This window comes from Amia ocellicauda, chromosome 16 (assembly GCF_036373705.1).
Source record: "Amia ocellicauda isolate fAmiCal2 chromosome 16, fAmiCal2.hap1, whole genome shotgun sequence".
Taxonomy (NCBI): domain Eukaryota; kingdom Metazoa; phylum Chordata; class Actinopteri; order Amiiformes; family Amiidae; genus Amia; species Amia ocellicauda.
In genome coordinates this window covers 21091321-21113583 of record NC_089865.1, presented here as the reverse complement: position 1 = coordinate 21113583, position 22263 = coordinate 21091321, and the positions used below count along the sequence as shown (strand labels likewise).

General features: G+C 39.1%; 1 protein-coding gene across 1 annotated transcript in view; it reads right to left on the bottom strand.

Annotated features, from left to right (window-relative positions):
- Positions 1-22263, bottom strand: part of ahr1b (aryl hydrocarbon receptor 1b) — an 85934-nt gene that overhangs the window by 15519 nt on the left and 48152 nt on the right. The window contains exons 3-6 of the mRNA XM_066688013.1: positions 21175-21290; positions 9778-9867; positions 3480-3609; positions 2214-2341 (exon numbers count right to left, since the gene is read on the bottom strand). Of these exons, the coding sequence (XP_066544110.1) occupies positions 2214-2341; positions 3480-3609; positions 9778-9867; positions 21175-21290 (464 nt within the window). The remainder of the gene's footprint in view (positions 1-2213; positions 2342-3479; positions 3610-9777; positions 9868-21174; positions 21291-22263) is intronic.

The following is a 22263-nucleotide window of genomic DNA, read 5'->3' as shown; positions in this document are numbered from 1 at the left end:
ACTAGTGGGTTTCAAATTTAGCTGTAAATGTATTTATTTTTTACACAAAAATATATTTCTTCATTCTCTTCAACATTCATTAAAGGAGAAGCACAGGTTCATGTATATACATGTAAAGTGAAAGTAAAGTTATTAGAATATAATGCCCAATATGCACAAGCTGGCAAACGGCTAACTGAGTAACTTTAGGAAGAGCTTCTGATGCAAAATGACATCCTTTTCTCACTTGTGATCAGATTAAGTGACTCAATTCCAGCTCCTTTTCTTATCTGTGCCGGATTCTTCTAGATGTTCGATCTGGAATTCAACGATTTCTGTCTGGAATGTGTGCTTTGTTCATTTGACCAATAATATCTCACCTTGAAATGGTTTATGCTCTGTACTGAAACAGCTTTTCATGGTTAATAGTTTGGATCTATGGAAAGGTATGATCTGGGGTTATTTGTGGTCCTTTATATCTCTCTGAGGCTCATTGGAAACGGGTGGGAAAGTGGTGTGTGTGTGTGTTTGTACATAAGCCTCCTTTGTTATGGAAAACGCAATGCGTTTTCTGATGATGTGATGCTTTTGCAACTGTAGTTCCAAAACGGTCAAGATTGTTAATTCTGACCATTAACTGACACGACAAAAACAAAAATAACAACAATGACAACAACAACAAAAGCAGGCAGTTGTTGATGTATGTTATTTTGAGTTTGAAACTTCAGATAAAAAGCTGCGGAATGAGACACAGATGACATTACAATAAACACAAACAGGCCCTAGGCAAGGATATGTCACTGAGGATTACTGCACATGCAAAGTTGGCTATATAATGTAACTAAATACATTGTTTCCTTCATCTCTCTTTGAAAACACATAAATACACTTTGCATTTTAAAGGAAGAGGGTTAAAGGAATATTTTGGAGAGTTAATGAAACAAAGTCTTCTTCCTTTAAAGGACGGACACAACAAAGGTGCCGGAAACACAAAGCATGTGTGGTGCTCTCCTTTATGTTTTTGCTCAACATGCTGCTGTTGCTTGCGTCATGTGACTCACATGTTTGGAAAGAGAATATATATATGCTTTATCTTCATTTTTTACTTTTTTTTACTCAGCACCTTATAGGTCAGGATCTGTTTCACTTTTTTAAAACCTAAGCAATTCTTTATTTGTTGTGGGATATGCCCACTTCACTGTAACTTGTTCATAAATTGTCACATCCAAGTACACTATTCATTTACAACAAATATTGTCTCGTTTCTCCCCAGGAGCCTGTGTGTACTTCATGTAGCCTTGAAGTGGAAGAGACAGATCAATAACTAAACATTTTGCTCAACTTGTATCAGGACTAGAAACACAAACTGTTGTGTCCTGTTATCTTTCGAGGGTACTACCTTAAGGGGGTGGGGCCTATGCCATTACCATGGGACCTGTGAACCTGTTTGTCTGACAGAGCTGCCATAGGTTACTTTACGCTGTCACTCAAGCGTCCCTCCTCTGCTTGCTATATACAGTGTGACGTACAGTAATTCACACTTTCAAAGGCCTCCCTTTACCTGTTCTGTAAATCTAAATAATATACATGTATATATTTAGCCATTAGCCTCTAAAAGAAGCAATGTCATGCGATTAAAAAATGAACACATGAAACGAAAATAATTTTAGACATAGCTTTATTCACTAATCTCTTTCGCAGATGTGTCTGCATCATGCCATGGAAACTGTTACACACTGATTGGTTCCTAACTATAGTGGCTCACACAAGCACTTGCTCACTTGTTACATACAGACTCTCACCATTTACCAAACACAAAAGTAGCATGGGACAGCTGGTTAGTGGCTCAACAGACAGTAAACAGAACTAAGCCCAGTTGTTAAAGAGTGTAAGAGGAAAACAGATACCAAATACTTTGGTGCTTCCGTTTAATTCGGTTCATTCATTCATATCACAGATTTGAACATTGGAATTATTCACGTCAGTCATGGAAATCTGAAAATGATACCATGAGTAAATTGCAGAGATGATACACTACTTGATATGTAAATGTACTCATTTATATGGAAACATAAAACTGGACATTGCTTGGGAAGAGGATTTGTGAGGGACCCTAAGAACAAGAGTCAGTAAAACATAGTGGATCCACTATCCGCCATTTGGATTCGATTTCCACTGCTGTCATTTTTAAGAATGTCTGAAGTAAATTAAATGAAAGTAAATATGAAACGTACCAGAAAACCTGAAGAGTTGTCTAATAGGCAACGGAACCGGCACACGAAACTCCGCTCCAGGAACGAAGAGTTTTCTGGGGGCAGCTGGTCTGGGTTATAGGTGATCAACGACGGATTCGCTTCTCCGTCTGTTAAAAAAGCAGTGACATTTAAACAATCAGTTTAGTTTACTTTTTCAACTGAGATGTGGTTTGAAATAGAACATTTCCCAAAGTTAATGAATAGTTCCTGAACATACAAATAGTTTTTTTGGTTTTCTTTTTGTGGAGCTGTGCTGTGCTATATAATTGTGTATGATTTAAATCTCGTTATGTTTGCCTCATCTCATCTGTCAGAACACAATAATGCAGTAGTAATTAATGTATTTACCAGTTTATATTCCTCTTTGACATGTGGATGAGACTTTTCCTATGAACTCCTATGGGTCACTTTCCCCACCAAAGGGTCTTTTGATATTACAGCACATGACACGACTCTCACTGTGAAGGTTTCTGTGTGGCTGCTGTATACTTTGAATGTGAACATTTAAATCATCCGTGAAACTTTGCACTCTTAATATATAATTAAACCCGATGTCTGTTTCTTTGGTAACATTTACAAGCAACTCGGGGAGCTTCATGTAAAGGTCAGATAAATGACTGCATCCTGTTTATTGTTTTTTCTAGTCTTGTCTTTTTTCTTTCATTGGTTTGGTTTTCATTTCCTATTGTTTGGTTATTTATGTATTTATTCTCTAATCTACAACATTGCGTGGGCTGTATTTGTATTCAGATTGACCTTTTGGATCTGGGACAATACAAATCAAGAAATGCCTCTGGTAAAAAAAAAAACCATAAACAATAAAATAAACAAACATTTAGACAGCATTCTCTTCCTTTTGAATGAAACACTCAGATTAAAAGATAAAGATAATAAAGTATTATTAAGGTACCAGACTCATATGTACATAGCTTTCTCTCTGAGGAGACAGGCAAAACTTAAACGCAGTTTGAGGTAAATTAACAATGCATTCATATATTTTTAAAGGACACAAATGTATGGCTTATCTACAGCAGGTAGAGATAAGATTAAAATAAACTGACTTTAATAAAAGCTTGACAAAAAGAGTCTGTCTTCTACTTTCATGTTAAAGATGAAAAGAAGATTAACTGTTTAGTGATATCAGTGGATTGTTACCTCAGATCAAGACCGGTATATGGTGGAGGACATAGGGGAGGATTAAGGGAAATAAAAAGGTACATAAACGACAGCTCTACTCGTACTCACTCTCGCATGGTGGAGAGGCCTCTTCTTCGGCAACAGACGGAGGGTTGAGGGCCCAGTGCAAGTTCTTCCGAAACTCCTGCTGGTCCTCGGTGTGGATCAACTCGAAGACACTCTGGTGCATCACATCTGTCTGCAGCAACACAGAACACAGGGATTGCTTTAATATGTCTGCTGTCATTAAGTCAGGAAAACCGCAGTGTTACATACAGAGGGCAACCTTCTGCATTTTGAATGCACAGGGCAGGGTTTGCATGGCTACAGAAAAAAGAAAGAGAGACTGAATTTACTTTACTATGCCTTTTAGAGACAACCAAACTAAAATAAAATCCAAAAATGCTCCTCCAGTCAGTGTCTCTCAGTCAGGGGGATAATATACACCGATCAGCCATAACATTATGACCACTGACAGGTGAAGTGAATAACACTGATAATCTCGTTATCATGGCACCTGTCAGTAGGTGGGATATATTAGGCAGCAAGTGAACATTTTGTCCTAAAAGATGATGTGTTAGAAGCAGGAAAAATGGGCAAGCGTAAGGATCTGAGCAACTTTGACAAGGGCCAAATTGTGATGGCTAGATGACTGGGTCAGAGCATCTCCAAAACTGCAGCTCTTGTGGGGTGTTCCCAGTCTGCAGTGGTCAGTACCTATCAAAAGTGGTCCAAGGAAGGAAAAGCGGTGAACAGGCGACAGTGTGATGGGCGGCCAAGGCTCATTGATGCATGTGGGGAGCGAAGGCTGGCCCGTGTGGTCCTATCCAACAGACGAGCTACTGTAGCTCAAATTGCTGAAAAAGTGAATGCTGGTTCTGATAGAAAGGTGTCAGAACACACAGTGCATCGCAGTTTGTTGCGTATGGGGCTGCGTAGCCGCAAACCAGTCAGGGTGCCCATGCTGATCCCTGTCCACTGCCGAAAGCACCTACAATGGGCACGTGAGCATCGGAACTGGACCATGGAGCAATGGGAGAAGGTGGCCTGGTCTAATGAATCACAAGTTCAAGGTGTTGACTTGGCCTCCAAATTCCCCAGATCTCAATCCAATCGAGCATCTGTGGGATATGCTGGACAAACAAGTCCGATCCATGGAGGCCCCACCTCGCAACTTACAGGACTTAAAGGATCTGCTGCTAACGTCTTGGTGCCAGATACCACAGCACACCTTCAGAGGTCTAGTGGAGTCCATGCCTCGACGGGTCAGGGCAAAAGGGGGACCTACACAATATTAGGCAGGTGGTCATAATGTTATGACCATTCCTATGGTGTCCCATTTTGTGAAATTTCAAAATGTCAACAAAAACTAAAGAGCTAAAAATGGAAATATGTTCATTGCATGAGTATTCAGACCTCTCAACTCAATATTTGGCGGGAGCACTTCTGTTTACTTCGATTTTAAAATAGCAAAGCTTTTTGGTGAATGAAAGAAAGATCTATTCGTTTAGAAACTAAAAGCTTCATATCTTGATAAAATAAAAAATAACCCTTTTATAAAAGAACTTTTGCTCCAACTAGTCAATAATTATAGAATGTAGAATAATATAATTTACCATATATGGTCCTCTTAGTCCTATTATATAATCAGCCTGTATTCATCATCTACAATTAGGCAAATGTCATAGTTAAATACTTATTCTAAAATAATGATTGAATACTAAGAAATCTAATAAACACCCAAAGGCAAAATACATGAATAAAAGCATTTGTAGATTCAACAGCATATTCATGAGAACAATCTATAATACAAATATTCCCAGATTACTCCTCTTCTAGGAACTAAGCCAGGCTTTGTTCAAAATGATTTTTTGGGAAGCGTCTCCTTGTTTATTTTGTGGTTCTCAAGTCATTGATACTGGTGATTTATTTTTAATATTTCTGTTTTCTCAGAGAGACCAGCACTCAGCTGGTGGTCTTGGGGAGGGGACACCCCCCTGCGACACAGCTCTTCTCAAGAAATTCAACCTGATGTCCACCAGTATTTTCCATTGTTTGGGAAAGAAAATGCCAAGTTATAAAAAGCATCTGACCCCTGTGTTTCTGTCGACCTGCTGAGAAAAGTCAAACTCAATGCATCAAAAGAATGTGCGCTCCAGTGATATTGGGGAGGGCAAACCCAGCCTCTTCATCGCTCTTCATTTATGCATGTTCCTTCTGAGTACAGTTTGCTCATAGAAGAGGATAAGTAAGAACACATCCCTTGACACTCGGGTAAAGGAAGTAAAGATGTTAAGCTTACAGGTGAAGAAAAGTGAAACGTGAAAAACTGGAAGGAGGGAATTCCCAGAAAGAAGGAGGGATTGTTGAAAAGAAAGACAAACATCGAAAGTGGCTGTTGACAATCACTCAAAAGTAATCTAGAGCTGGTGAGATAGGTGTAGGTTAGAAATGAGAAGGAAATAGCTGGAAATAATAAGTCTGGGGTATATTTTACACCATTCATGCAAATATATACACATACTGTCAAAATAATAATACTAATTTTCAAAAAAGAATAAGAGGAAATACCATTACATTCATTTCAACTTCCTTGTTTGCTTCTGTATCGTGTGTAATTTAAGCAGGTTTACAGGCTCCATTTGATAATAACTGAGGAAACCCTATATACCTGATAACAATCTTGAGAGGCACCTTGTCACTAACGCCAATATATTTTCCCTCACCCAAAACAAAAAACCCTGAATGGTTTCTCACTCAGACCCGGTTATCAAATAGTTATTAACGCCAATCCGCGTGCTCTCCTCCTATTGTGTCCAGTGAAATAACCAGTTAGTCCGAGAAAGGGTGGTGTGAAGCCAGCAGCGCAGACATGTTTCTTAGGGATAATTTCTTAAGTAAATTATATAAAATTGGATTAGATAGCAGGGGCTGTTCCCTGCTCCAAAGCTTATTTAATTAATCACAGGCCATAATGTAAAAGACAGCGTGTTCCCATCTGAAATAGGGAACAGTAAGCAAAAGGCTGGACTATTTCTTTTTGCCTTTCTCCACAGATTGTTATTGAATCCCTTCTGTTCGATGGCGAGTGTAAACCCACACAGTCGGTCAAGTGAAAATGCAGGCAAGCAGGCACACAGGTGTTTTAGGTATGAAAAAACTTAAACAAATTGACCTGGTTGGCTTAAAAAGTCACGCCTATATGAATAATAATAATAAAAATGTTTGAATGCATTCAAATTCTATATTTTAACATTAAATGAAGTAGTAAACAACATTGTTTTCAAAACAACACCTGTAGATTATAGTAGAAAATCAATAAATAAATGACAAGGGCTTTTGCCAGGAGGAAACTAAACCTTTAATTAACATATAGATAGCTGCATTCCATTGCTTGATTTTTCAGATTAACATAAATAAAATGTTTTAATCTGAAGTCTTTAATGGTATGCATCGAAACCTTCCCTGTTAGAGTACTAGACAGATCTAACAGATTTAGCATTTTCCACAAACCACAAACCAATAGGACCACCTTCCATGTTAACACTACACATTATTTCGATTAAAAAAAGTCACAGAGTTACTAACCAAGTGATGTGAACTAATGTAACACCACATACCAAAACAACTCCCATGATGCATCTCTCTCCTGATTTCCCCGAATTAAAAAAAATACAAGGATGTGAACTTTAAAAGGTCAGCATTTTGTTACAGCCATTTCTGGGCTTCTGAAATACTGGAAATCCTATTTTTAATTTCAGCAAATGAATGAGAACAGATCAAATACACGTGGACTAGAAAATGTGCAACATAATCCCAGGACATAACGAAAGGAAGAAGCACTTAGACCCTGAAATTACAGACTCATAAATCTAACATGCACTGTATGAAGTCTTTATTAAAAACCAAACTGTCAGGGTATGAAGAAAATAACTAAAGAAACAAAAAAACAATCAGGGCACAGTGAGCATATTTAGTAAAGGAAAGTTCTGTTCAAGTAGACAAAGGAAGTGGCCAACAGAGTAGACAATTTCTTCTTTCATATGGCTTTAGGAGCAGAAACTGATGACCATAATTATTGCAGTCCAATGCCCTGCTGAAGATAACACCCTCATACTTGTATGGGGGGCAAGATAACTCCCTGGTCTGGCCAGGATAACCACAGTCGCCACAGGACACACTCTTGAGGTGCCATTTAGACATCAGGTGGACACATCTGCCATGTCCAGTCTGAGTCCTGTTGAGGGATGTGTGCTCCATGGGAGATCAAAGACCAGCTAGTAAGACGATGGTTCTGAGACAATGTGTTTATTTGGAAGGGTGCTGTCAGCCCAAGCACCGCATAGATGGTGATAAAAGATGACATCACATTTATTTATACCTTCAAAAGGCTTCTCACAACGTTATGCATTAGCAATAGTGGAAACATCTCACAGAGATTATGTAATGAGTGTGTTTCAGCAGGGATGATCGCTGAAGCCTTGTTTTTCATAATTTATGTGAAATAATCTGGATCTAGACAACACGTAAAATAATCAGAGACTCCACAAAACTCTCACTCCCCAACCACAACAATACACATTGGTGAAAATATGATTATATTTGGAGAGGGGACACTGTAAATAACTAACACAAATAATTAGATTTCTACACTATATTCAAAGATTAATTTTCCCCATTAAAAACATAGTGTTAATAAACAGAGTTACTTCTCAAAATTATTTACTGCTGGTCATGGCAGTGCACAACTAAAAACCATGCATGGGAGCTGAAGAAGTGCAGGCTGGAGAATGAAGGGACAAGGAACTTTTTATAGACAGGGTGGGGAATCTGTGGAAAAGTTGACCAAAAAATGTTGTTGAGGCAGAGATACTTGGTGGTTTTATGAAGGGACTTGGTGCTGCTGTGATATGATACATATCATTCTTGCTGCCTGTCTGTAACATCTTTGTTAGAAGTCTAGAGATAGATGCCAAAATAATTAACTCCTGAGTGACAATGATTCAAACACAGGGTGGATGTTCTCATTTGTAAAGTGCAACTGAGGATCACTTCCCATTTGTAAAGAGATTTCTTCCACAGAATTGCAGCATGCCACTTTACCTTTAGTTTACTGTATATTCAATTACATATGGAAGTTGTTTCTTTGTTTGCTGAAACAGAATAGAAACTGTACTATTTTTAGAAAAATAAACAGACTTAATGCAATTAAACAATAAGATAAGCACTAAGACCTGTACATAGAACAGTTAAAAAAAAAACAGACACTTGCTATGTATATCTTCTGCTAAACATAATGATGGTGTTCAGACTACCAGTCTGTTATTAGCCTTAATTTCACTTGATTTGAAAATGTATCACACATTAAGCCAATACAAATCCAGAGGCAAGCAAAATCAGTGTAACAAGGGAACAATCAGTATAATATACTAAGCATCGGTACGTACAGAGAATGAATCACAGATGTTAGAGGGTAAATATCATTTTGAGTCCTGTGTTTCCACAGACAAGCTGAACATAGATCTAAGGTTCCCATATACAAATTATCTTCATCAGATGTAAAAGAAAGAAGTAATCAGTAATCCACCATATTCCTAACTAATTATGAACAATTTATTTCCAATTAATGGACATGATTTTTAACTTTTGAAAACAACAGGCTTCAAATTGCATTCAGTTTTGGTCACAAACATACATCTTGGAAAAGACACAGTTAAATAATTGTCCATCTTATGTTCATACTCTGCAGCTGTGACACAACTCTCCCAAATGTGGGTAAATTCTGCCAGTCGTAAGAAATGCTTCCCCATATTGATCATAGAAGAAACCTGATGACTTTCTCCCACATGGCGCCACACCCAGAAGTCTAGCATGAACTTTGACTCATCAGGGCACATAATGCGTAAACACCAGATGCCACCTACACCAATCTGACCATACTTGGGGACATCTGGCAGTTATGGGTTACATATAGTATGGTCAACGTGGTTCATAGATTTGTGCAATGCAGGCGATTTTTCGTGTGTTGTGTTTGTTTTGTCGTCCTTACTGTACACTTAGTTTGACCATTTAATTACAGCCACTCATTGAACCGAAACATGGAAGCTATACTGGTGAAGGTAGTGATGGGAACTGGACATTTGATGTTATTGGAAGCAACAAAAAAACATGGCTTGAGGTTTGTGCAGTTACTGACAAAAAACGCCACAACAACGAGGAGCAAAGCACAGCTGCTATATGATGCTCTTGCCAAGAGAGCAAAAGCAGCATAAGCTTCACTGATTTCACCTACAAATTCATGGACTACCTTGTTTTACTCACCAGAACTAAAACATTTCTGACCAAGTGACCATGGCACAGTTCTTACCTGATGAAATCCGAGGTAGTCTTGAATGGTGTGAGAAGCGTAAAAGATGAGTCCTTCTGAGCTGATGACCAGTACAAAACCATTGAGGGCCTGTCGAGAGACAAAAAGACAATTTGTTTATGAAAGAACAGACATTTCTTATGTTTGAAGAAACAGTGGAGAGAGATGGATAGGAAGTGAGTCCTGAAAACAAAACAAAAACTCCAGTCACATAAGGGATGTTACTAGAAAAAAACGAACAGTTGGTAAGCGGCTTGATCTGGGCCTGGGTCAAAACTTAAAAAAAGCATCTTCTTGTTCAGACACCATCAGGTGTGGCCGAGTGAGGCTGAAATGGACAGAGACAGTGAAGAAGGACAGAAACTGTGGTGAAAGTGAACGTGGAAAGGGACAAAATCAGAGAGCGGGAGAGTGGAGGACACGGCTTTAGGTCACAGACAGACATGCTTTAGTTTCTTAGAAACACTGTTCCTCCTACAGCAGGGATTTCCATTAACACCATCTGTTGTCTCCAAGGCTTGAAACTATTCTCTGCTATTCCTGATTACTGTAATCTGTAACAGGGTTTCTACATACCTTCAGACCCATGGGTGCATAATGGATGAAGCCAATGTGTTCCCCGTTACAGCACAGTGATATCCAAAATACTCTCTTGGAGGGTCAGCTAAAGTTTCCAATACACACCAGCTGCATCGAACTGCAGAAACCTGGAAATCCATTACTGTTCCTATACGTCTGAACATAGTGTACTCCTATCTCAATGTGTGCCAGGTACGAAACTCCTTAATATAAGCTACAATATACAAATTCGTAGATGGGTCATACTTAAAAGAGGTTATTAAATAAATCAAGTGAATAGCACTATGCAATATGCACCTCATCATGTGCAATCTGTTGATGATGTCAAGCGAAACTTGCTTTCTCAAAACAAAAGGAATTATGGCAAACAAACCAAACCAACCACCTGAAAATGTCTACAGCACATCAGTTTCACGTACACACGCACACGCACACCCACGCAACTATAGAATATTGCAACAGTAAGGGTAATCAGTCATTCCATTTGATATAGGTGCTGTGCCTGTATTTGTGTTTCACTAACTTATGCTATTATGTTGCTTTGAACATCTGTTAAATGAATTTTCCACAGTTCCCTGTTTTTATCAACAGTGACAGAAGTTAGTTAGATAAAGGCTGGAGCCAAATTAATTTGAATAAACATATCTAAACATAAACAGCAGTCTTATTGGGCTTTTGGCTGAGTCATGCTCAATATTGCTCAATATATTCTACAGGGAAAAATATGCAAGCCTTTACTTTTATTATCTTTGTAAAAGCTTAGAGGGGAAACGGGAACTCGTATTTGCATGTGCTTTAAAAGGAAAAATACACTTGTAAGTCATTAGAGAAAGAAAACACACATACTACAGGAGATTTCAAACTAAAACCACAGCATTTCTAGGAACAGAAAAATATGTCTATAAATCAGAGCATGAAACAACCCAAGGACAGCTGAATTGAACTCTGATGATGTGTCACATGATTGTGAAAACAGGAGGTATTGCCGGGGTTTGAGATGTATCAAGAGGAACCCACTCAATCTTGTGACTCCAACCTTATTATATTATATCCCCACCAGGCATGAACATTTCTGATGTCACAAAGGGTTTTCTTTTTCTTTATCCACAACACGTCTACAGTTGCATTGATCAGCTATCCCAACACTAAAGGTGGACTTTTGCCATATCCTCATGTCCTTATGCCCAGAAAAAAACAAAATACTTAACCTTAAAGTTAAGTAAGCACTGCATTCAACCATACTATAAACTTCATTCACTTCTTTATGGGTTGTTAAGAGGCAGATCTTAAAGTCTTTATGTAACACCGGCTACTTGTCCTGCCAATTTTACAAGTACCGGATTAAGGTAATGTAAAAATCTGACTTTAGTGATGTATCATTATGACCTTTAAAAGCTCTTAAACTCTTGATTAGCTTTGCAAATGGCTCCAACAGTCTGGTGCAGAGCGAAATGACTCCTCTCGCCTGTTCACCCCACCAGCCGCACCCACAGCACACACAAACACACACAAATGAAAGTCCTGCTCTGTTTTTCTGTCTAAATATTTAGGTTCATCTGTCTGCACAAAGCATACACCAAGCTCCCACGAGGCCCTTCCTCATGCAGTCACCAAACATCCCGATCAGAAATGTATTTTTAATGCTACACAGCTCTCACGCTTCATGGTTCTTGGACCTTATGCCGATCCTGTAGGAAAATGGAAAAGCGAGACAAAGAAACAGCAGAAGGAGAACGAAGCTGTCTGAGGAATATCTGCAGATGCCATTGTTTGTTTTCAGAACAGTGATGTTTTGCGGTCCTGGTGAAATGGATCCCACAACGCACGGCTAACCCTGGCAGTGAGGGGGGATAATTAAAACACTTGATCCTGTCCCTCATTTTCTTGGAATGTCACTTTTTTATAAACCCTTTCGCTAATTTATCTGCAGTGTTTAGACTGAGTTTTACTTGTTGGCTCACTGCAAGACTTGTGACTTCTAGGTATTGCTAACAAAACAAACAACCATCCCAGAACACCTCGTGTTGATGTGCTACACATACTCTGCAGCCATATGCAAAAGCAAAGATATCAAACTACATGTAAAGGAGCCATTGTTCTACCAAGACAAAATGAAATAAAAAAGGAAGGATTCTCAGAACGTTTATGCATGACTGGATTACATTATTGCCTTAATGATGTCACGTGCAATGACATTTAATCCATGTATGTCTTCTCAAATGTTATTAGACAATGAACAAATCTCAAGCAAGGTCAACAACGCTTTTTTGCATGTGGGTGTATTCTTGTTGTTTGGAAGTGTGGTATTCTCAAATACGACTGAATGTGCACATTTCTTATTTAGCTTTGAAGGGCAAATCAATCAAAGCAAGGCTGGGATTAAATCAATACTTTGACCCCCCTGTTAACAGAAAACTACAAAACAATACTCAGTGGTGGATTACTTTTCTTGTAAGATGCTTCTTTCTTCTACTCATAAATGTAATCGCAGGAAGTATAGGGTTATAGTTTGCTATTAGAGGGTGGGTCAAAGTTTTGATTTAAACAGGCCACCAAGTTAACAAGTTGTATCATTTATTTGTAGTTATGAATTTGAATTGCATTACCTGTATGTAAACCTGCAGCGAGCATTGCAGGGAGCATGTGAGACAATAGCTTTAGGATATGACAAAGGAAGAGAGGAAAATAATTCTATTCATGCATCTTCACTTTATAAACCTGTTAACATGAATACAGAGAAGACTGAGGAGTTTCTTTTGAGAACATAATGTATTAACTAACAGATAATTCAATGTATGAGCTAAACTGTATGAGTTAAACTTACAGTGCCAACGTGGCATTGTCCAACAAATTGCTCTGTTTGTCAATATTCAATGTTTTATGATATTATATAATCAGATTACAGTGATGTTCCACCATAGAGCTGCCAGTGATTTTGTACTCTAACATCTACAGAGCCACAATGCTGTGCATAAGTACAGAGAAGACCCACCTCCTTATTAAAAGCCTTACATACAGCTGAGCAATGAAGTAGAGATGATTAAAGATGATTTTGTGGAAGATCTCAGGTCTACTAGAACTGGGAGGTCAAGGTATATGAACTGAAGTCTACTTCATATTATTTTACATTTGACTAGAAGTTTCTAATAGCATCACAGGCTGGAATAAACACACAGTGATTTATGTAGTGAAAAACATTCTGGAAAAAAAATAACGTTTTCTTACAAAGCTTAGTTGACCTTTAACTACATGTTCCCTTTTTTCATTACAATGTTAACAGTATATTGCATCGAAATACGTTCCGCTTAAAAATAATGACCATGTAGCATAGCACAGGCTAATATAGTCAATGTCTTTTAATTTATGGGGGATTTATGCCAAAGGTATCATATGCCCACTCACCAAAAATGTTACATATGAACCCAAACGTCATGGAAAAGCCTAACATTCAGAAAGACAAATTCTCCCGAAAGCAAATAAAAGTACTTATCAAATTTTCAAAATCCCATCTTTCCTATTGTGTGGTAGAGGAATATGATTTCCTGGAATTACATTATATAGCTCAAATAAAATGGTAGGTGCAGATTTGTAGACATACAATTTGTACCTATACATATATATCTTCTTTTGTCTCTTCTTGTTATTCCAAGAAGAACTAGAATAATAAATGAATGGAACCGAGAACAAACCAAAATATATGACATAATTGAAAGAGTGAAAATATTAAAATGGCAGTGGGCTGGACACACTGCAAGAAAACAGATCAAAGATGGACAAAGGAAGCTTTCTAATGGATACCGAGAGAAGATAAAAGACCTAGAAGACAACAACATACAAGATGGGAAGATGCGATCATATACTTTGCAGGTGTGAAATGGAAAAGAGAAGCTGTAGATCAAAACAAGTGCAAACATCTTGGAGATCCTTCATCCAGCAGTGGATCGTTACGGGTTGATGGTGATTATACACTCACCTAAAGGATTATTAGGAACACCATACTAATACTGTGTTTGACCCCCTTTCGCCTTCAGAACTGCCTTAATTCTACGTGGCATTGATTCAACAAGGTGCTGAAAGCATTCTTTAGAAATGTTGGCCCATATTGATAGGATAGCATCTTGCAGTTGATGGAGATTTGTGGGATGCACATCCAGGGCACGAAGCTCCCGTTCCACCACATCCCAAAGATGCTCTATTGGGTTGAGATCTGGTGACTGTGGGGGCCAGTTTAGTACAGTGAACTCATTGTCATGTTCAAGAAACCAATTTGAAATGATTGGACCTTTGTGACATGGTGCATTATCCTGCTGGAAGTAGCCATCAGAGGATGGGTACATGGTGGTCATAAAGGGATGGACATGGTCAGAAACAATGCTCAGGTAGGCCGTGGCATTTAAACGATGCCCAATTGGCACTAAGGGGCCTAAAGTGTGCCAAGAAAACATCCCCCACACCATTACACCACCACCACCAGCCTGCACACTGGTAACAAGGCATGATGGATCCATGTTCTCATTCTGTTTACGCCAAATTCTGACTCAACAGAAATCGAGACTCATCAGACCAGGCAACATTTTTCCAGTCTTCAACTGTCCAATTTTGGTGAGCTTGTGCAAATTGTAGCCTCTTTTTCCTATTTGTAGTGGAGATGAGTGGTACCCGGTGGGGTCTTCTGCTGTTGTAGCCCATCCGCCTCAAGGTTGTACGTGTTGTGGCTTCACAAATGCTTTGCTGCATACCTCGGTTGTAACGAGTGTTTATTTCAGTCAAAGTTGCTCTTCTATCAGCTTGAATCAGTCGGCCCATTCTCCTCTGACCTCTAGCATCAACAAGGCATTTTTGCCCACAGGACTGCCGCATACTGGATGTTTTTCCCTTTTCACACCATTCTTTGTAAACCCTAGAAATGGTTGTGCATGAAAATCCCAGTAACTGAGCAGATTGTGAAATACTCAGACCGGCCCGTCTGGCACCAACAACCATGCCACGCTCAAAATTGCTTAAATCACCTTTCTTTCCCATTCAGACATTCAGTTTGGAGTTCAGGAGATTGTCTTGACCAGGACCACACCCCTAAATGCATTGAAGCAACTGCCATGTGATTGGTTGGTTAGATAATTGCATTAATGAGAAATTGAACAGGTGTTCCTAATAATCCTTTAGGTGAGTGTATATAGTCAGTGCAATTATGAATATTTATATTGTTCCAACAGAACCAATTGACTGCATAAAAAAGGCTACTGTTGTAGCAGTTTTGGAAAAAAAATATTAAAATGAGGAGATTCTGACAAGCAGTCAATACGAAGAGTGTCCTGCCAAGTTATCTGTGCGTGCTCTCTGAGTTCATGAATCGAATGCTGCAGTGGTCTAATTAAAAGGAATTTCTGTGTGCTTATTACCCTATAAATAAACAAGCACTAGGTTTAAGAACTTATTTAAGAAATATATGTGGTTTGTTAATATTTACTCATATCTGCTTGGCCTATCCATCTCATACTCAGTGAAAATGTCAAGCTCACCAAGACACAGCTTCAACAAATAGCATAGACACAAAAGAGCAGTAGCTAAAGATGTCTTCTCTCCTCTATATTTTAACAAGAAAATATTGATTTTATAATCCAAAAAGGCCACAACAACATCAGTAATAGCATCTGCATTTGGTCGCCCTATTCCCAGCTGTTAAAAACATGCTCCCACATTATTAAGAACAGAAAAAAATTGTCTACTTTCTTTAAGGTATAAACCAAGAAAGCAACGTTTAATACTGAAGTGTAACTCCAGATTGCTAATGTAAATCATATCGACAACATTTTGCACAAACAAAGATCACGGGAGGTTCCCAGATGTACTCCATTTTTGTAAATAGTCATTAGATCTCAAACATGTTAAGAATTTGACACATTAAAAACAGTAAAAGGTCTTTTGAGGTTTTGATTTAATACAGTATTGGATGGCTGCCATTTTATAAGGGCTGTCTCAGGCCTCCGCCCATCATAGACGCATCTCTCCATGACTTGGCATTCTAAGAAAGAAGTGATTGTCTCAGTGCTGTAGATGCTAAGAGGACACTTGTGCTTTGTCTATATCTCTCCTGCACTGGGGAAGGGCTTGTACAGGAGAGCTGCAAAATGGTGAGTAAAAAGGCTCAAACACACATTATCCATTCTCAATTAACATAATACATTGATATATTTAATGATGGGCTCCTGTAGTTAAAGATCTTTTTCACAATGGGCCAATTCAATACTTTAGGCACCTTTTCAGTAGTGGTGGTTCACATGTGACATTCAAACGACTCTGCTGACAGTCACTCACACTATAACAGGAACCGTATGTCAATAAAAGCCATGCTGACTAGTTACATAGTTCCATCTACACACTTACAAATACGTACAGTGAGGGAAAAAAGTATTTGATCCCCTGCTGATTTTGTACGTTTGCCCACTGACAAAGAAATGATCAGTCTATAATTTTAATGGTAGGTGTATTTTAACAGTGAGAGACAGAATATCAACAAAAAAATCCAGAAAAACGCATTTCAAAAAATAAATTGATTTGCATGTTAATGAGGGAAATAAGTATTTGATCCCCTATCAATCAGCAAGATTTCTGGCTCCCAGGTGTCTTTTATACAGGTAACTTAAAGGGAGTGCTCCTAATCTCGGCTCGTTACCTGTATAAAAGACACCTGTCCACAGAAGCAATCAATCAATCAGATTCCAAACTCTCTACCATGGCCAAGACCAAAGAGCTGTCCAAGGATGTCAGGGACAAGATTGTAGACCTACACAAGGCTGGAATGGGCTACAAGACCATCGCCAAGCAGCTTGGTGAGAAGGTGACAACAGTTGGTGCGATTATTCGCAAATGGAAGAAACACAAAATAACTGTCAGTCTCCCTCGGTCTGGGGCTCCATGCAAAATCTCACCTCGTGGAGTTTCAATGATCATGAGAACGGTGAGGAATCAGCCCAGAACTACACGGGAGGATCTTGTTAATGATCTCAAGGCAGCTGGGACCATAGTCACCAAGATAACAATTGGTAACACACTACGCCGTGAAGGACTGAAATCCTGCAGCACCCGCAAGGTCCCCCTGCTCAAGAAAGCACATGTACAGGCCCGTCTGAAGTTTGCCAATGAACATCTGAATGATTCAGAGGAGAACTGGGTGAAAGTGTTGTGGTCAGATGAGACCAAAATCGAGCTCTTTGGCATTAACTCAACTCGCCGTGTTTGGAGGAGGAGGAATGACTCCAAGAACACCATCCCTACCGTCAAACATGGAGGTGGAAACATTATGCTTTGGGGGTGTTTTTCTGCTAAGGGGACAGGACAACTGCACCTCATCAAAGGGACGATGGACGGGGCCATGTACCATCAAATCTTGGGTGAGAACCTCCTTCCCTCAGCCAGGGCATTGAAAATGGGTCGTGGATGGGTATTCCAGCATGACAATGACACAAAACACACAGCCAAGGCAACAAAGGAGTGGCTCAAGAAGAAGCACATTAAGGTCCTGGAGTGGCCTAGTCAGACCTTAATCCCATAGAAAATCTGTGGAGGGAGCTGAAGGTTCAAGTTGCCAAACGTCAGCCTCGAAACCTTAATGACTTGGAGAGGATCTGCAAAGAGGAGTGGGACAAAATCCCTCCTGAGATGTGTGCAAACCTGGTGGCCAACTACAAGAAACGTCTGACCTCTGTGATTGCCAACAAGGGTTTTGCCACCAAGTACTAAGTCGAAGGGGTCAAATACTTATTTCCCTCATTAACATGCAAATCAATTTTTTGAAATGCGTTTTTCTGGATTTTTTTGTTGTTATTCTGTCTCTCACTGTTAAAATACACCTACCATTAAAATTATAGACTGATCATTTCTTTGTCAGTGGGCAAACGTACAAAATCAGCAGGGGATCAAATACTTTTTTCCCTCACTGTATATTTCAAACTGTCAATGAATAAAAATAAAAACTGACATGTTTTTTTCCCTCCTCTCCTTTTCTTGTATTCATATTTTATGCCCTCACAGCTTCTCTATAATTCATGAGCAAATGTCTGAAATGGAACACAGTAAGACAAGGGGGCTGATCAGAAATAGCCATCGCTTTTAATTCCTCTCAACTATGATGTCATTTGCAGTTCCGAGCATCAGCCGCCTAGCCAGAGGGTGGAGATTCCTTAGCTGGGTTCACTTTTTAGTGCCATCCCCATGATGGCAAAACAGAGAGACCCACTGGAAGAAAACAGCCTTCTCTTGTTGGAAGAAAGGGCTTGAAAGGAGGACAGATTGGCCTAATTAAGGAGAAAGGAGGGCAAAATAGATGCTGTTCCTTTAAGTGCTGAGGGAGAGTCAAACCTCTGAGACACGGCGCTAGATTGCCGTTTTTGATTCACTAATGTATAGACATCCAAACTAATTAATGTCGGAAGTGCACTCTGAGCCAAGTGCCTGGCATTGTGGCTGCCAATTCCCTCCTTTTAAAGTCTGTCTCCCTTTTCATTGCATACACAAAAGGCCCCCTGTCTGCTTAGAAAATATCCCAGTCTGTGGGTACACAACTGAAAGGTTAATTCATGACAATGCAAGGGGCTACCTTTAAGCCCCCAGGAGTTGTTTTGAATCTATATTACGACCCCACATTCTGTTTTGAACATTTTCAAACAGCAGGATAATAATTCAATAGAAGAAGAAGCACTGTTAATGTGGAATGGTTAAATCAAGTATACTCCTAAAACATTTTTTGTACTTTGTCACTGCTGTTACAGATTTGTTTTTTTTCTTTTCTCCAAATCTATTGAAACTCCTTGGTGAGGGAAGTGACTCTTTCACCCATATATACTCTCTTAAGTCACACAGAATTATTTTACAGAGAAAAAGATCAAATCAAGTTTATAAATCAATAACCTAGAGCTACACATTCCTGTCCACGTACAACTGGCTTAGCAACTAACAATTTCACTCATTTATTCACTCAAGCTTTTTGAAACTCAACCTTTGTTCAATTTTTTTTTTTTTCAAGAATGGACCTATACTAACCTTTCCCTCGGGTGATGTTTTTATCATTTCCACTTTCTGTTCCATATACTCAATTAAAGACATACTGTACACACATAATAATTACAAATTAACTACCCAATGCCATTCATTTTAATGACTCATGTAAACAAAAAAGAATCGATACATTCATATACATATCTCGGAAGTACAATACAGAAGAAATGTGTCTATCTTCAATGTACAGCTGTGGATTGACACGTGATCTCAACTGCAAAATGGATTTTGTCTTTGGAGCAGGCAGTTTTACAACTCTCCTGCCGCATTCTGGGATACAACAGCTAGGAAAGCACAAAAACACTCAAACAAATGACAACAAATGCCGTCGAAGCGAAAACTCTAGTTTTGTGTAATACCAGTTAGGTCATTTCTCCTTTCACAGAATGTTATTATTAGATTTGTTTATTTCTGCGTCCTGTCTTATTTTTTAGGTTGGCTCCTTCAGTTGTGATTACTATAACACAAATTTCCTCTTTGCGTGTTTGGTTGTTAGGTGATTTTTTCATTGTGAGCACGCTATTGATGCTCAGGACAATAAACTTAATTTATATTGGATACTTGGCCAAATCAAATACTTTGACCTACCCATGAATCGCAAAGTACAAATCTGTACCCTATCGTGGTATAATTTATTGTTAGAAGCCACTGCTTACCGTTTATAAATCAAAACAGAATTGGATGCAACTTCGCAATTTGAACTTCGGGGTGGGTTTGATTTGAGTTGGACTTGCCCACTGTCTGACAAAAAATGTTGTGGTCTCTCAACAGATCAATTTTCTACCTATGTAACAGATAGCATTCAAATGAAAGGTCCAGTATAATCATGTCTGCAGTCTATTGTAAAGATCGCCTAAAAGTGCCTCCTCACAATGGAAACTCCAAGAATACAGCCACAGATTTTGCTGAAAACATCATTTCTCTATCATCATATCGGTTTACATGACTATGTTCTGTGGAATTTACAATATCTAATAATAATATCTAAATGTCTAATAACATTATGGTTTCAAAATATCAAAGTCCGAGAACTTCAAATAAAACCACCGGGACTAAGAATCAATACCACAGCATTTTTATATCCATTCATTTTTTTTTTTAAACTATGCAGGACAGTCATTGCATTTAGTAAAAAGGAATAATATGTATTTTAAAGATCTGCCATGCTACTTAGAAATAAATATATATTGCAATAAATGTAGGTTCTTGTTAGCTATGGTAGTTTTGTACAGGCCTCTGGAAAAAGAAAGATGTGCCTCTAATTTTATTTGGCAAGTGCCACAGAAGAGCTTTGACAGAAGCTGCTGTTAAAACCGTCTAGAAGATTGTCATCCAATATTTATCATGTAGGGAATGATTATAAACTTGGAACAACCACTCTAACATTGAAAGCAATTTTATTTTAATCCCAGTTGACAAATATTTCCTTTTTTTCTCCTTTGATCCTTCATGCTTTATTTAGTTGCGGAGAGCAGTTAACGAGATGTGCCAGAGCGGTGGGGGTGGTGTTTGTGAGTGTGTGTGTGTGTGTGTGAGAGAGAGAGTGTGCGTGTGTGTGTGTGTGTGTGAGAGAGTGTGCGTGTGTGTGTGTATGGGGGTGTTGTATGGAGAATTCAGCAGAAAAGGGGCTTGTTATAAAGTTAAGCAGAAGCACACTGCATGTGGCATGCTGTGAAATGTGAAGTTGACATGTTTTCTTCTCTTAGATAGTTTTACAGTGCGGTATTTGATGACGTCACACTTCAGCACGCCCCGAGCACAAACCTGCAGTAGAAGTTCACCCTCAGGCAGCCAACTGTCCACCAGTCCCGCATCTTTGTTGTTGTCATGGTTGCTTGTATTGGCCGTTACCCCCTTGCAACTGCGGTTCTTCAGGGCGACTGCAAGGAAGGGGAAAAAGAGATCTTTAACGCTAGAATAATGTTTACAAAGCACTGCTGTGCATGTCAGAAGGCTTTATGTGTAGTACACTAAACACACATTATGCATGGCGGAGTCCCGTTCATTAACAATTCATAATAAACGCGGGAAAACTATTTTAAAATTGAGGTTTGTTTTGTCTTCCCCCCTCCAGGGGTACCCGAGTGCCTGGGAAGGGAGTTTTTCTTTTGTTTCTGTCGTTTACAAAACATCAGTACTTCAAAATGCCAAACGCTGTACTGTACCATAGTGTATATGGTTGTACAACAGCCAGCTTGTATCCCTTTGTCCTTCTGTCCCTGATTTCACCAATGGAGGGTCTTTGCCCACTTCACACAGCCAGTGTTATTTTAAGTGCTGTTGATGTGTTTGCAGACACTCATTAGGATACGAAATTGGCCAATGGGCAGAGAATGCAGTACTGACACAATCCAGCGTGGTGCAGAGAAATGCAGCACTACCCTCAGCTGTGCAACCAATCACCCGCCTACGTGACGCATACTATTTGTACCTGGACATCTTCAATAATGGGACACTTTTTTACTTCCTCAACACAGACAATTCAAATCAGAAGTGCAATTAATAGTAGTGCTCAAAGTGTGATATACATGTTACTTTGTGGAAAAACAAGCAGACTTATTGGAGCAGAAGAGTGCCGTTAGTCGGATTCCGACAACCTCTGAGGTTTCCATGGTTTTAAACAGGTTGCTGGCTCAGTGGTACCTCAGTAGTAGAGTCACAGGGGTCACTGCTGCACAGAAAGCCAAGGCAATCCTACGGGAAATGTTTCCACTCACACCTACCAAGAGCTGTTCAGTTTTGCATTCTGGACAATGTTCTCTCATTATTGTTTGCAAACCACAAGAGCTCATATCATCCAACCATAGCAAAAAAAGCAATACAAAAATAGAACAGTGTGATTTTTTTAGGGTA